At 40.7% G+C, this 15,010-nt stretch overlaps 2 protein-coding genes across 3 annotated transcripts; both read left to right on the forward strand.

Annotated features, from left to right (window-relative positions):
* Positions 1-391: 391 nt before the first annotated feature.
* LOC122779741 (integumentary mucin C.1-like) lies at positions 392-3,390 on the forward strand. The gene is made up of 6 exons (XM_044042330.1): positions 392-733; positions 1,511-1,575; positions 2,172-2,249; positions 2,722-2,792; positions 2,897-3,337; positions 3,379-3,390. The coding sequence occupies exons 1-6, from the start codon at positions 660-662 to the stop codon at positions 3,388-3,390; spliced, it is 741 nt and encodes a 246-aa protein (XP_043898265.1). The 5' UTR covers positions 392-659.
* On the forward strand, positions 3,340-14,808 carry LOC122779386 (adhesion G-protein coupled receptor G2). Of its 2 annotated transcripts, none has more exons than XM_044041671.1 (26): positions 3,340-3,516; positions 5,969-5,999; positions 6,078-6,115; positions 6,222-6,352; positions 6,437-6,512; positions 6,610-6,656; positions 6,874-6,921; positions 7,017-7,084; positions 7,177-7,211; positions 7,392-7,431; positions 7,512-7,546; positions 7,631-7,758; positions 7,859-7,967; positions 8,422-8,621; positions 8,716-8,920; positions 10,951-11,104; positions 11,516-11,650; positions 11,742-11,864; positions 11,956-12,001; positions 12,082-12,185; positions 12,263-12,387; positions 12,767-13,138; positions 13,222-13,505; positions 13,935-14,036; positions 14,176-14,328; positions 14,646-14,808. In XM_044041671.1, the coding sequence occupies exons 1-26, from the start codon at positions 3,455-3,457 to the stop codon at positions 14,747-14,749; spliced, it is 2,955 nt and encodes a 984-aa protein (XP_043897606.1). In that variant the 5' UTR covers positions 3,340-3,454; the 3' UTR covers positions 14,750-14,808. The 2 variants fall into 2 exon arrangements, with proteins under 2 accessions (XP_043897606.1, XP_043897607.1); XM_044041672.1 differs by having other exon boundaries at positions 5,972-5,999.
* The last annotated feature ends 202 nt before the right edge of the window (positions 14,809-15,010 follow it).

A 15,010-nucleotide genomic window follows, 5' to 3' on the forward strand; every position in this document is an offset into this window, starting at 1 on the left:
CTTACTACAACAAATGTGAGATATACAGAAAAACTGTAGTTTTTAAATGAAATTTTTGCGACTTTCACTCCCATTAAGTGCTTTGTACGAGAGGAGGAGGATTACACTGGATTGATATGTTATCTCTTCCTAGTTCCTGTCAGAACAATGAAAAACATAGAAGAGGCAGTGAGTGAGGTACAAGCTCCTCCCATTCATAGTCCTGAAAAGCAGGTGTATGACAAAGATATAATGCGTGACTTTGCCAGGGTTCTTTTTTTACGCTCTGTAGTGTTACCGTGGGAACTGTTGTTTACAGTGCTGTCTGTCAGTGACACACCCTGAGGCGTCGCTTCAAGGACAAACAAACAAAGCACAAAATACTCCTCTGCCATTAAGTACTTAGTAGAAGGTAGAGCACACTGGGCATTTTCTGATCTGCTGGGAAAATACAATTATTTTCTATACGGGAGTTGTTCATCAGTTCTTTCTCAGGGTAAAGTGGATTTACACGCCGTTGTCCTGTCACACCGGCACTATAAGGGTGTACCACATGAGGCAGGAACTTACTGAACTTACAGGGCAGCTTGTCAACATCTGAAGACAGGTTTTTTTGTCTATCGACAGAAGACAGTGCATATTTTACAACTGTGATTTGACTTTGTTTTCAAGGAGAAGTTATGCTCTGTAAAAAAAGTGAAGAACTCAAACAAGCTCCCAGGATTTGCTCGTGTGGATTTTCATGGCGGCGCAGGTAAAGTTGTGGCGGCGGTGTTGATCTGTTTTTGCTTCGGATTATTAATAATAATTCTGGAGCATGTTAGGATGAGAATTTTACACCAAGCTACTTTCTTTCAATACAAAGGTTACATTTGGTTTTTATTTTCAAATGCTACTAATAACATCCTTTTAATCTTTGTCACAGTGTATTTTATGATTTTCTTTCAGTGAATCTTTAAACAGAGGATGTGAAAGATGGCTCCTTTCATTTGGATTCAGAATTTACTATTGCTTGTTTTTACCCGGGTTTGGTTTTTTTCACCATATCTACTCTATTCCACACCATCTCATTTTACCATTAGTTTCTATAGACCCGTAATACCTGGAACTTGCCTGTTCACTACCACTGATAATATTTGCCCATGAGGTCAACAATATTAAGCCTTTTAAAACACAATATGGCTAATATTTAAAGTAAATAAGTTAAACTGTTACCTGAACAGAAGCTTGTGTGAAATGTGCCCATAATGCCTATATGTAATATACTGTTTGCTGGGTTTTGTACTTTGTTTATACTCAAAGGTGTGTCAGAGCAGGAATGTGGTCACTGCTTCACTTCTTTAGTATGAGAATGGATTATTAGCAGAATGTGCTTACGAAAGAGTCTTAGCTTTCATTAGCGTCGGTGTGAGTGGGCAAAGGTGTTCATTAAGTTTTCCATGACTCACTCATTGAGACTGTTCTCCTCCTCTGCTGTCATACAACAATACAAAGCATATACAGGTCATTAACAATCAAATAACTGTTCCAGAATGAAACATCCAGGTATCAGACGTCTATACTGGCTGCAGATACTGCTGGTCGTCCTATTGGCAGGTGAGTTCTGATGACAGCTGTGAAGCAACACTTCAAAAAACCATGAACAGGTTAGCAAAGGCAGACAATAGAGCGGAGATGTCTGTCGAGAGTCTATTTATAACTCACACGCCCGACATGCTCGTCATTCAGTCATGTCACACACGCCAATGTGTTGAATTCTTTCTAAATTATACTGTAACCTGATGATCTACTTTGACTGCCATCTCTTTGCTAATCACACAAAACTCTACAATGCTTTTTTTTTCACTGTGAAGGTGGAAAATATGATAATATTATATCTTCAACTGCCACATGCTGCATACCTGAGCTTCTCAGCCTTTCTAAGCAACAAAATATGTTAAAAGTATGCTTAGATGCTACTAAAAATGCAGAATGACACATTACACTACACTACATTTTATAAATGTATTTTGTATTTCTGTCTCAAAACAATCTTATTAATTCATATAAATGTCCCTCAGTCCTAAAGAAAAGTACATGGAATTTACTGATAAAAGCCCACAAAAAATCCCAATAAAGCAACAAAGTTTAAGTTTCGAGTGTCTTTTGTTTTTCGCAGACTGACTGTCATTTGTTTTTTTTATTCCCATCAGATCAAGCGTCTTGTGTAGAAACCTCGACTGAACCTTCCATCATTGATACCATTCCTATAACAGCTGCTCAGACGTCAGGTAAACTTTTAAACACTGAGATTAGGTCCTAATTATAACCGCTCCAGCCTTTTGACAAACCCAAACTACTGATTTCCATCCTGCTGCTGAAACAATACGTGTTTTAGTGACAGTGGTTACCAGTCTGTTCAATCCAAACTTCGTCTGATCTCACAAAACAATGATGACCAATTAATGAATGCATCAACCGATTATTAATGAATGAATCAGCTGATTATTACAACCTCTAGTACAGGTGTCGGTGATGTAGAATACATTGGGAATGTGAGTTATTGGTTTCTGACTGATGAAACGGCTCTTTAACAACACGTTAGTGTTCGTCTTGAGGAGTAAGACTGCCCCTGTGAAAGGGTTCTGGGTTCTGGGATGTAGAATGTGGATACAGGCTACAGATGTTCTGCAGACCTGCAGACCTCAATGCTGTGAACATCAGTTCCCACCAACTTTGGTCTTCCTTTGTTTTCTTTTGCAGTTTACTACTTCCTTGATGTCACTGTGTTTGTCACTGGACAGAAGAAGGACGAGTCAGACATTAAGGCCTGGGTGTGTTTGAAAAACTGGTTATAGTTTCTTATGTCTTAAGTAGCAGATTTATGATGTGCATGTGGGCTGTGATTAAATGTTATGTGCGTCATTTGTACCTCTAGCTTGATCAAGTGTTGCAAAACAAGCTGGGGGATTGTGTGTCTCCAAGAAAGTCAACTACCTCTAAACAAATATCATCTGCAAATGAGACAACAGCCGCGACCACAGCTGCAGCAATTACTACGGCAGCAACAACGATCACAGATGGAGCCACTGCAATAACAGAAGCAACAACACCTACAGCAGCACCAACAACGACAGCAACAACAACGACACCACTATCGTCGACCTCTGCAGAAACAACTACAGCAGCAACAACGACTGTAACAGCAAGTACAGCAGCAACGACAACCACAGCAGCAACGGCTACAACAGCAACGACAACAACCCCAGCACCGAAGATTACAGCAGCAACGACCAGAGCAGCAACACTGACCACAGTGCCGACGACCACAACAGCAACAACTACAGCAGCAACAACAACTAAAGCACCGACAACTCCAGCAACAATAACAACATCTACACAAGCAGCAACATCACAAAGCAGCAGCAGTAGTGATGCAGGATCAACTGAGCGCAGCCTCGTCATCAGAAAGGACACGCCATTAAAGTCACCAATTATGGCTCAATTACACAAAGAGCGGGAAGTTCGTCAAGTCAGTGGCAGTTTGACCGAAACCAGGTATCAGTGACATGATTTTTTGAAAAGCAAATATTTTAGTCATTGGAAGCATAAAATTATCTCAAGTCAAAGTTCTGCAACTTGTTTTCTGCACTCAGAACATTTACATGCACAGTTTCATTGAGCTCAAGCCGTAGTCTGACTAAGAAAGGCAAATCTGAGGATACATGCGGAAGAGAAAATGACAAAATCAGACGGAGCATGGCTCAGCAATACTGCAGTCTCCTTCTACTTCCGGGTCAAAGACTGGGCAGAATGCACAGAACTGAATTGAATTGAATTGAATTGAATGCCTTTAATGTCATTATAAAGCAGTAGAGGTAAAGGTAAAGTGCACTAGTCTGGGAGGTAAATATATAAATAAGAAGAAACTATTTCTGAATGTGTTTGAGACTTAATGCATCTATAGCGCCTTCCTGGGGGCAGCAGATCAAACGGATCAGAGCCAGGGTGGGAGCTGTCCTTACTGATTGCCTTTATTGAGGCAGTGGGAGATGTAGATGTCCATCAGAATAGGAGAGGGCAGCCATCGATCTTTTGAGCTGCCTTCACAACTCTCTGCAGCCTCTCCCTGTCTGCCACGGTGCAGCTGCCGTACTATGCTGTGATGCAGTAGGTCAGCAGGCTCTCAATAGATGAACGGTAGAAGGCCAGCAGCAGGTTGGAATTAAGATTATGCTTCTTGAGGACTCTCAGGAAGTGTAGGAACCAAATGCCAAGGAACCTAAAGGTCTCCACCTGTTCGTTGCTGATGTAAAGGGGGGCTGGGTTGGCACTGTGCTTCCTGAAGTCGATGATGATCTCTCTGGTTTTCTTGGTGTTCAGAGAGAGGTTGTTCTCTGAGCTCCAGGTTGCCAGCTTCAGGACCTCCTCTCTGTAGATGAGTCCGACCACCGTAGTGTCGTCGGCAAATTTGATGATCGTGTTGCTAGTGTGGGCCAGGCTAGTCGTGAGTGTAGAGGCAGTACAGGAGGGGGCTCGGCACACAGCCCTGCGGGGAGCCGATGCTCACTGTGCGGGTGGAGGAGTGGATGGGGCCAAGCCTCACAGCCTGGGGTTGGTTGGTTAGAAAGTCCTTAATCCATGCACAAGTGAGAGGGGGGATGCCAAGAGTGACCAGTTTACCGGTGAGTCTGTCAGGGATTATTGTGTTGAAGGCAGAACTATAATCCACAAAGAGCATCCAGACATAGCTATGTTGCTGCTCCAGGTGGTTCAATGCAGAGTGAAGGGCTATGGCAATGGCGTCCTCTGTGGATCTGTTTGCATGGTATGCAAACTGGTGCGGGTCGAAATCCACAGGGAGATAGTCCTTAATATGCTGAAGAACGAGTCTCTCATGAAGCACTTCATGACTACCGGAGTGAGGGCCACCGGCCGGTAATCGTTCAGGCTGGTGATGGGAAACTTCACCAGGGTGGTATGACTGCGCAGCCTTCTTGACGTTCACTGCTGAAGCACCCGTCTGACGTCGTGCTCTTGTACAGTAAGTGGTGTAGTGCAGGAGGCAGGTGGGGACTGTGGCCGGGCATGGGCAGATGAGAACTGCTGAGATGTTTCAAACCGAGCAAAGAAGCTGTTAAGCTCCTCCGCCAGTATCACACTGCGGTCTGCTGTTGGTGCCTCACAGTCTCTGTAGTTGGTGATATCCTGTATTCCCCGCCATACCTCCCGTGTGTTGTTGCTGGACAGATGGGACTCTATACACAACCTATGGTCCGCTTTAGCTCTCTTAATTCCTCTCCTCAGGTCAGCTCGAGCAGCACTGTACAGTGCTCTGTCCCCTGACCTGAAGGCAGCGTTGCGGGTCCTGAGGAGTGTGTGGACTGGTTAGTCATCCAGGGTTTCTGGTGTGGGAAAACCCAGATGGTTTTGTCCACAGTCACATTCCCCATGCAAAACCGAATATAGTCCAGCACAGTTTGAGTGTGCTTCTCCAGCTCCTGGTGTTCAAAGAGATCCCAATCTGTCATATTGAAGCAATCTTGTAGTTTTGAGAGAGCATCTTCAGGCCAGATTTTAACAGTCAGAACGCCCACTCCGACTCCAGTCTGACTAAGCGTATGCATGCAGGAGTAATCAGACTATGAATCGCATGGTCAAGGTATGTTAGTCTGACTAAGACTAGCTCGAGTTAAGTTGGACTAAGAAAACCGAACAATGGCCTAAACTGGACTTTGAACATGCATGTAAACGCTGTGGACAGAAGGAGAAAGTGAGTACTTTAGCAGCCATGCTGTTTAAATGAGACTGAAGAGCTTTGTGTTTCAGAGAAGAAGTTAAAAAGTGATGACACATAAGATTTCAACACTTTTTAGGCACCTCATACTTTTGGTTTACTTTTGCTATGAAATGATTTAGCTGAGTATCAGCAGCAGAAGAAGCAAATGACTCAATCATTTTAGTTCACTTTAAATCAAATTTTTCATGAATGTCTCAATTTATTTTTTAGCAGGCTCAGTGAAACAGCTGGCATATTTCAGGTAAGTGGCATCTACATGCATATTTGGGTCCAAGTGTGTGAATAAAAGCATCACATTCATCAAAATGTGTTTTAACAGGGGTCTGAGGTTTCCTGCGATGTAAAAACAGGAATAAGGTAAAACGTTAACTCTAATTCGCAGCAGTTTCAGCCTCTGTACACTAGTTTTAATAGTTACTGTGTGAAAGGTTTCTTTGTTGTTCACACTCGTTTTACATTTTAGAACGACACAGTGCTCGGTCACACTGCAGCTGAGGCAGAGTTTAGCTCCATGTTGTATCCTCCGGACTCTCTGTGCAGCCAGTAAAACATCCTCTGACATCCATGTGGTGGGAAAAGAAGCAAGTCCAGTTGGTGAGTCCTGAATAAATGTGAGGAACACCATTACCCAACCTAAAAGGTGCAAAAGTCCAACTGACCCTCTGTGACCCCGCACAGACGGACTGAAAGCCGAGTGCAGCAGCAAACCAGAAGGAAAAAGCTGCGTTTACAACGGCCCAGTAAGAAAATCCTGGTGAGACTTCCTGTCATATTGACATATGACATATCCTGTCATTTTATTGCTGAATGAGTTTGGTGGCTGCTAAATAACATTTTTAATAATTCAACAGTGATGAGTCCGGGACGGCATATGAGGAAGTTGTTAGCTGTCGTCCAGGTGAGCTCTTACATTTCTTTATATACTGTATGTCCCTTTGCTTCTGCTTGTCAATAATCCACAATAACAAAGGAAACTTTAGTCTTTGCTTCTCTCCAGTCAAATTACAAGAATGTTGGAATGTGACAAGAATGTCAAAGACAAACATTTGTGTTGTTGTGGTTAGTGTGCATAACCCTACATCACCAAACTAAGGTATTGTATTTATTGTGTTTAGAACCAAAGAACAACACCTGTACCTGCTCTACTTACTGTAATGGGACAGGTTAGTGTCTTCTTACAAAGCCGCCAGATTATTCTTTTCGTTATTACTCATTTCTATAAAAGCTTCATAGAAATGACATGTTTGATTTGTTTCAGATGCTTACTACACTTTACAATTATCATTACGAAATCCAGAGGTGCAGCTTTCGGATGTGTTGCCTAAAGTAAGTTGCCTTGCTCTCACAGATAGACCATCTGTTTTACATTCATTTTCTTTGATTGCTGTAACATCAAAATGTGATGTTTTTCTTGTCAGAGTTCGACACCAAAAGAAACCAGCATTTGTACAGAGTAGGTTGTGTGATTCTTCAAGTCTGCAAATAAATATATATATATATATATATATATATATATATATATATATATATATATATATATATATATATATATATATATATACATACATACATACATGTGTGTGTGTGTGAAGAGATGTGCTTTAATTCACAATGAATGTTTATGTCTTTGCAGTGATTCATGTTCATCTGCCACCATTGCAACACTACTCAAGGTAAAAAGCCAACAAAGCGTAATCACACAGCTGAAACTCTTTATTTTGGAAAATGGACTCAAACTGAAATTTCCACACAGGAACATAAAATGGACTGTGAATCTACAACAGCACAGTGAGTCTAATCCATCTAATCCCACCAGGAGACTGTCTGACATATCCTTTGAAACCTGAACATCTTTGTTTTTTTTAATTCCAGTTCTCGGAGCTGCAGCGTGATCCTGCGTTTTGACCGTCAGCTTCCGATCTGTAACGTGTCTTCATTTATGAAGGATATGATTGGCTCGAGTGAATTAATCACTTTTAATGGACTGGTGACCCGTGCAGGTGCGTGCACTCACCACAGACACATTTACACATCAAACATCTGAACGCAGGTGTTTACCCAGAAACTTGTGTTTTGTGTTTTATGTCAAATGTAACGCAGCACTCTGTGGAAATATCAGCGACAGCTCGTTGAGTTCTGAGTTCACATGGCACAACAGTGAGATTAAGCCTGCGACGGTTTGCTCAGATCAGCCTGTCATCCTCACCTGGTTTGTATGATTACTCTATGATTCTCTTACCTTCTAACTGAAACTCATCTAATAGATTATACAGAATGTCAGTGAAGGTTCTCAGTCATTGCTAAAAACAAAGGCAACAGGGCTAGGCCTGAACATCAAACATCATCAAACTTTCAAGAAAATGTTAAATTTGCAAAGTATTTGTTAAATCCAAAATGGGTGTGGAAATAATATTTTAGATGAAACATGGTCCTGACCTCCTGACCTCCTGACCTAAACTGGACTTCTGTTAGGTTAGGTTTTGTCTCTCCAAAATCCAAATGGCTTCCTCAGTTCTGTTTGGTGTGGGAGTCCCCAGGTTTTTAAACTCTTGATCTAACCCTGATCCAACAGAACTCTTAAAATGAGTTTCCCCACGACAATGTCTGGAGAGTATCATTCATCCATGGAAGTTACATGTTTGTTTGTCTGTTTTTCTTTATAGTGAAAAGGAAAAGGCTGTGGTGGTAGAACTGCAGGAGCAGTGTGTCCCAGACACTTTAACGACGGTCAGCCCAAATGTGACGACCATGGAACCAAACACCACCTCATCCATCAATGTCACATCATCCCCTCTGAACACCACAGTGACGACAACCATGAACACGACTGCAAACGTGTCTATAACCACTGCTGCTTTGTCAGGTATGTCATGACACTCAGCACCAGTTACAGTCATTTCATCAGTGTAGTATCGTTAAATCAAATCAAATTCATTTAGATTTTTGTTGAAATGCAGCTGAAGACAGAGCCTACGCTCTTCTGGAAATGACCAGAAATATGTCCAAACTGAACTCCAGCCAGGTGGATTACGTGGTGTCTGAGCTGCAGGATATTTTGTCAGGTCAGGTGACCATCAGCCTGATTCTGGGAAACATCTCAGTACATATTGTCAGCAATCTGATCGGTGGTACTCCTGAGCAGCTGGCCAACTCTGCAGCCAGGTGACACATCACACAACACACTAAGGTTTAAAGGTCCAAAATGTGAAACACACACAAAAAGCATAGCAACATGTTCACAAACGGTTCTATGCATACGACTGATTTCAAGTGAAACATTGTGCCATCTCACAATCTAGTTTGGGGGTAGCTCAGTGGTGGAGCAATGGAACAAAAGTGCTGCACATGATGCATGAAAGTGTGAGTGAGAGGGTGTGAAATGGGTGAATAGCAAAACTCAAGCAACGTTGCTTGAGTGGTCATGAAGACTAGAAAATGCCTTTTACCATTTGTTGCTCTCACTTTCTGACGGGATTTTCCAGTTCAAACTTCCTGAACTCAGAAATTCAGACTACGGTAGGAAACACACCATTATTCTTAGTCTTATTCCATTATTCTTGCAAACATTTAGGTCTCAGAATAGAGGGCGCTATAAACAAAACTATCAAATGCATGGATCAGTTCTCTCTCTCACACAAACGTTACCGAGCAAAATAAGAACATCTACAATGAAAGTGTTAGAACTGGACACTATGTGGTGTAATGTTGCCACTAAACATCCTATAAATGACATCACCACTTGTCAGAATGTTGCAACAATGACAGCGCCACCTGCTGTCTCGTACACACATGACAGAAAGCCAACCTTATATTAACAAGGCGATAAATCACAGATGACAGACTTCAGGCCATTCATGCAACACACACACACACACACACACACTTACAGTATATGAAAATATTACTTCCTCTTGTCAGAATTGTTTTTTGCCAAACTTCATACCAAAATAATCAAATCCAACTTTACTTGTGAAGCACTTTAAAGCAAGCACAGTGGATCAAAGTGCTGTAAAGAACAAATAAAAGACACAATAAATAATTATAGGCAGAGAAGCAAAAGGCTAAAAACAAAAGACATATAATCATTTAAAAGACATACAATGTGCATAAAAGCAACAGCAAAACCACAATCTTTAAAAATAGAATAACTAATAATCCTTGAATAGAAATCAAACAGTGTCAACAATGAAATGAAATCAATGAAAAGAGATGAGTTTTAAGAAGAGATAATGAGTCAAAGGATGAAATAAAAACACAGAATGTGAGTCATCGTATGACATTCACATGAAACCTTGTTTCATCACATTTACCTTGAGCTTGTGTTTTCTTCTTGTGAGTCTCTGTGGCAGAATATGCTGTTGTCAAGAAATCTCACTGGCTTTTAATCCAATCAAACTTTAGTTCCCACTCTTTAATGAAGGAACAAACAGCAGCAGCAGCAGCAGCAGCAGCGGCACATGTCGTGTGTCTGTTCATCAAACTGTGTGCAGTGATTAAGTGTCAGCACCTGCCAAAGTCAAACAAATCAACCTCTGACCTTCTGTGCTCACAGCGCCCTCACCTGACCACAAAGTGTTTTACAGCAACATTTGTTGACTTAGAAATATATGAAATAGTTCAATCTAAATCTAATGGTAAATATAAGGTAGTTGTTATCACACCAATGTATGTTCAAGTGTTTATTTTGCTTTAATTTGTTATTTGGTTCTATAGCAATGCTAATAATAATGATAATCTAGTTTCACCTAAAGTTTAAAGTTTAGATTACGTGTACTATGTAATATGTTTATTTCTAAGTCAACAAATGTTGCTTTAAATGTGGAAAAATGATCAACGCCAGATTTAAACGGAACGCATATTTTTATTTAAAACCCAACAGGGCATTTCTTTTTTAATTTAAATATGGGATGTCCCGTGTAATACAGGACAGTTGGCAATGCTAATTATTCTATTCATTTTAAAGTGATTATATACATATAAAAGTATACTTATGGGTAGTACATTTAATTACTGCAAATAAATCCTGCTAAATGTTTCCCACTGGACCTTTAATGTAGTTGTTAACACTGTTTTTCTTCTTTGAAATGAAATGAAAGGCTAGTGTAGTGTTGTTATAAGAGAAAGCCTAACATATTATATTAATACTTATATGAGTGAAGTGACTGAAAATGTGGACTTGTATGTTCCATCAGTGTTATAGGAATTGTTGACACAGTCGGGCTGAAGCTGGTCCTGGATCAGACAGAAACACTCTTGTCCCGAGCTTTGGCTTTGTCTGTGAAACCAGCAGATGGCACCAACTTTCAGGAGACCAGCTTTTCCATCTCAGACCCCAGTAACGTGCAGGTATTATTCATCCATTCATTCATTCATTCATTCATTCATTGTGTGGGGAAATTTAGAAGTGCTCTGCTTAATCAATGAAGAAAAGAAGAATTGACATTTTACAATGGATTTCTTGATAATATAATTTCAACTAATGTTCTACCATAAAAAGTGAATGTGTTGTCATTTTCCTCCAGTATGTTAACAACAATAATAACAATAAGTAATAATAAGTATTACATTATTACATGTCATTTAGCAGACGCTTTTATCCAAAGCGACTTACAAAAGTGCATTTAAACATTTGGGTACAAATAAGAGCTAGAAGTAAGTAAGAGCTTCAAGTAGAACAAACTATGAAGTGCTAGTCATAAGTGCAATACAATTTTTTTTTTTAATAAGCAGGTTCAGCTTGAGTTGCTTGTGTTTCAGGTTCGTGGAGATTCCAGCGCTCCTCAAGGCTCCATCACACTTCCCTCCTCGCTCACACAACATCTGACCTCTGAACAACAGCAGCTGGCTTCAAGAGTCCTTTTTCATTTCTACCAGAGGAGCACAGTGTTCCAGGTCCAATAGTCATTCACATGAAACATTAGTACTATCCTTGCCATTCATCTGAAACACTGTTTATAACGTCTTTATAATTATGGCCGTGCAGGACAAATCGATGGGAACACACAAACTTAACAGTGGCATCTTAGGAGCGAGTGTGGCCAACCTGTCAATCTCAGGACTGAAGGACAATGTTACTATAAACCTGAAGAATACGGAACCCATTCCAGTGAGTTATGCATTTCTTTCTTTATTTATTTAGTTTGTACCCGACTCACGACTTAAACCTTAAAGTTCTTGTGCCTTTTTCACGACCACAGGATGATTTTGTGCCCGTGTGTGTTTTCTGGGACTCTGCGTCCAACAGTGAGTTTGTGTTTTTTCACCATGTTTATCAGAATCAAATAAAGATGAAAATATGCTTCATCTGTGTTTTGTACCAACAGGCGGCTCCGGTGGTTGGAATCCTGAAGGTTGTTCTGTCTTAAATAGCACAGACAACATAACAACCTGTAGCTGCAACCATTTAACCAGTTTTGCAATCCTGCTGGTAAGAGACAAACTTCCTCACGTGTATTTTAATGATTTGCTCGCTGTAGTGACGACTCCTTTTTCTTTTTCTTACAGGACCTCTCCAGAGAGACTCTAACCGACCGACTTCACGCAACAATCCTCACCTTTATCACATATATCGGCTGCGGAGTCTCAGCCATCTTCCTGTCCATCACCCTCCTCACCTACTTGGCCTTTGAGTTAGTATTTACAGCTGTACATTCCACATTTAAGTGATGTGTATTTCTTAGAATTAGCCTGAGAAAAAACAGATTGATATTGGATGTACTTGGACTCTCGTTTTGAAGCCTCAACAATTGTGATTTTCTTCTTACTACGAAGAGAATATACTAAATGAATATTGTGTTTCGACTAAGACGACAAAAAAAAATGACATGTAACGTAATGTAATGTAATGTGTTTTATTGTATATTTTGTATATTATTGTTTATTAAGTAGAAAGTGGAGAAGGTGATGACACAGTGAGGCAGGGAAAAGGAGGAGGAGTCTCATTCATTCTTACAGTGAAACTATGATATTTTGCTTTTCCACATTTTCTGAACCATTTCATCCCTGCAGGAAGCTGCGTAAGGACATCCCATCTAAAATCCTGATCCAGCTGTGTCTGGCTCTGCTGATGCTCAACCTCGTCTTCCTGTGCGATGCTTGGCTGGCGCTCTACCCAGAGGCCGTGGGCCTTTGCATCTCCACTGCCTGGTTCCTTCACTACTTCCTTCTTGTTTCCTTTACCTGGATGGGACTGGAGGCTGTTCACATGTACGTGGCTCTCGTGAAAGTCTTCAACAGCTACATATCACACTACATGCTGAGGTTCTCGCTGGTCGGCTGGGGCGTCCCCATGCTCGTGGTCATTATAGTCATTGCCATTGACAAGGATAACTATGGTCTGGTCTCCTATGGAAGGTTTCCTGATGGTACTAGTGATGACTTGTAAGTTTGATTCTCAGATGCATTGTTTGACCTCGTGTCCATGACTCAGATACATGAACTGATGCTTTCCTTCTCTCCCACAGCTGCTGGCTGAAGAATGACATTGCCTTCTATGTTGCAGTTGTGGCCTATTTCTGTGTCATTTTCCTCTTCAACTTTGCCATGTTAATAGTGGTGTTGGTCCAGCTGTGTCGAATAAAGAGGCAGAACCCTCACAACGCGCAGCATCGCACCACCTTTCAGGATGTGCGCAGTGTGTTGGGTATAACCATCCTGCTGGGTCTCACCTGGGGCTTTGCCTTCTTCGCCTGGGGTCCGGTGAACCTGGCGTTCATGTACCTCTTTGCCATCTTTAACTCGCTGCAGGGTGAGTTTACTTTTGTTTGTCATGTTTGTCAAGATTATTATAAGATTAAGAAAATAGTATGTATCGCATATAACTGCGTATGTAGTGGAAACCGAACCCTTCCAAGTCTATCATTTATCATTTCAACATCTATGTTCTTTATTCTTCAAGTTTCTTTATGTTTGTGTTCCACTGTGTTTCATTCTTCAGGTTTCTTTATATTTGTGTTCCACTGTGTTTCATTCTTCAGGTGTCTTTATATTTGTGTTACACTGTGTTTCATTCTTCAGATTTCTTTACATTTGTGTTCCACTGTGTTTCATTCTTCAGGTTTCTTTATATTTGTGTTCCACTGTGTTTCATTCTTCAGGTTTCTTTACATTTGTGTTCCACTGTGTTTCATTCTTCAGGTTTCTTTACATTTGTGTTCCACTGTGTTTCATTCTTCAGGTTTCTTTATATTTGTGTTCCACTGTCTGGTGAAGGACAACGTGAGGAAGCAGTGGAGGGTCTACTTGTGCTGTGGCAGACTGAGACTTGCAGAAAACTCAGGTTTGATATGTTTGTTTGTGTAATGATGAAGATGATGATGCTTCCTCTAAAATATCCTGTTAGCTGTTACTTTGAGAGTTAAATATCAGGTGGTCGTTGGTTGGTATAAAAACCACTGCCGTCAAATCTCTCCTCACAGAATGGAGTCGCACAGCAACACAGAAGACGATGAAGAAGTCGTCAGTGACAGGATTTTCGTCTCTTCCGTCATCGAGGTCGCTGCAGTCCCACAGTTCGTCGTCCAGTTCCTCGTTTCTCGCCAACGACACAACAGAGAGGATAAATGGCATTGGTGAGTGATGTTTGTGACTGACACACGAGAATATACTCATTATTATTATTATTATTATTATTATTATCCACTTCTCATCACTCAGCAGTTTTATTTTCTAACTGATGCTTTACAGTTTATTCAGCATATTTTTAAAGTAGCTCAAATTAAGGGAGTTTGCGTTCAAAATAATACCCAACAAAATAATAGTGCTGTGTGTTGACATCCATTCTTAATTATTGCAAATGATTATATACAATGTTACTATTACAGTGTGGATATGAATAGCCAAAGGTTTAGTATTGAGTTGAATTAACAAAGTCCTCACTGTTTTGTAGGCAGTCCATTTGTTGACAGAATAATCACAGCTGATGAAGAACCCACTCTGGACGTGGTGGCCAACGAAGTGAACATGCAGAACAGAAACCAGCACACGTCCTGATCCACAGGGAACTCTTTCATACCTGTACATAATGTAAATCAACACAGTTCTATCATTTATGTGTTATGACTTTTTTTATTTGTATTTCTACACATATATTTACTTCATAGCAGGCAACACCATGCCAATATAAACACTAATATTTAACATATTTAAACTGCTGCAGAGAATTAACTACACTGATATGAAAAGAAAGCTGCATTTTAACATATTTACAGAGCCGTTAATGACGTCATTATTGCCTGTTTGACCTTCATGATC

This window comes from Solea senegalensis, linkage group LG13 (assembly GCF_019176455.1).
Source record: "Solea senegalensis isolate Sse05_10M linkage group LG13, IFAPA_SoseM_1, whole genome shotgun sequence".
Taxonomy (NCBI): Eukaryota; Metazoa; Chordata; class Actinopteri; order Pleuronectiformes; family Soleidae; genus Solea; species Solea senegalensis.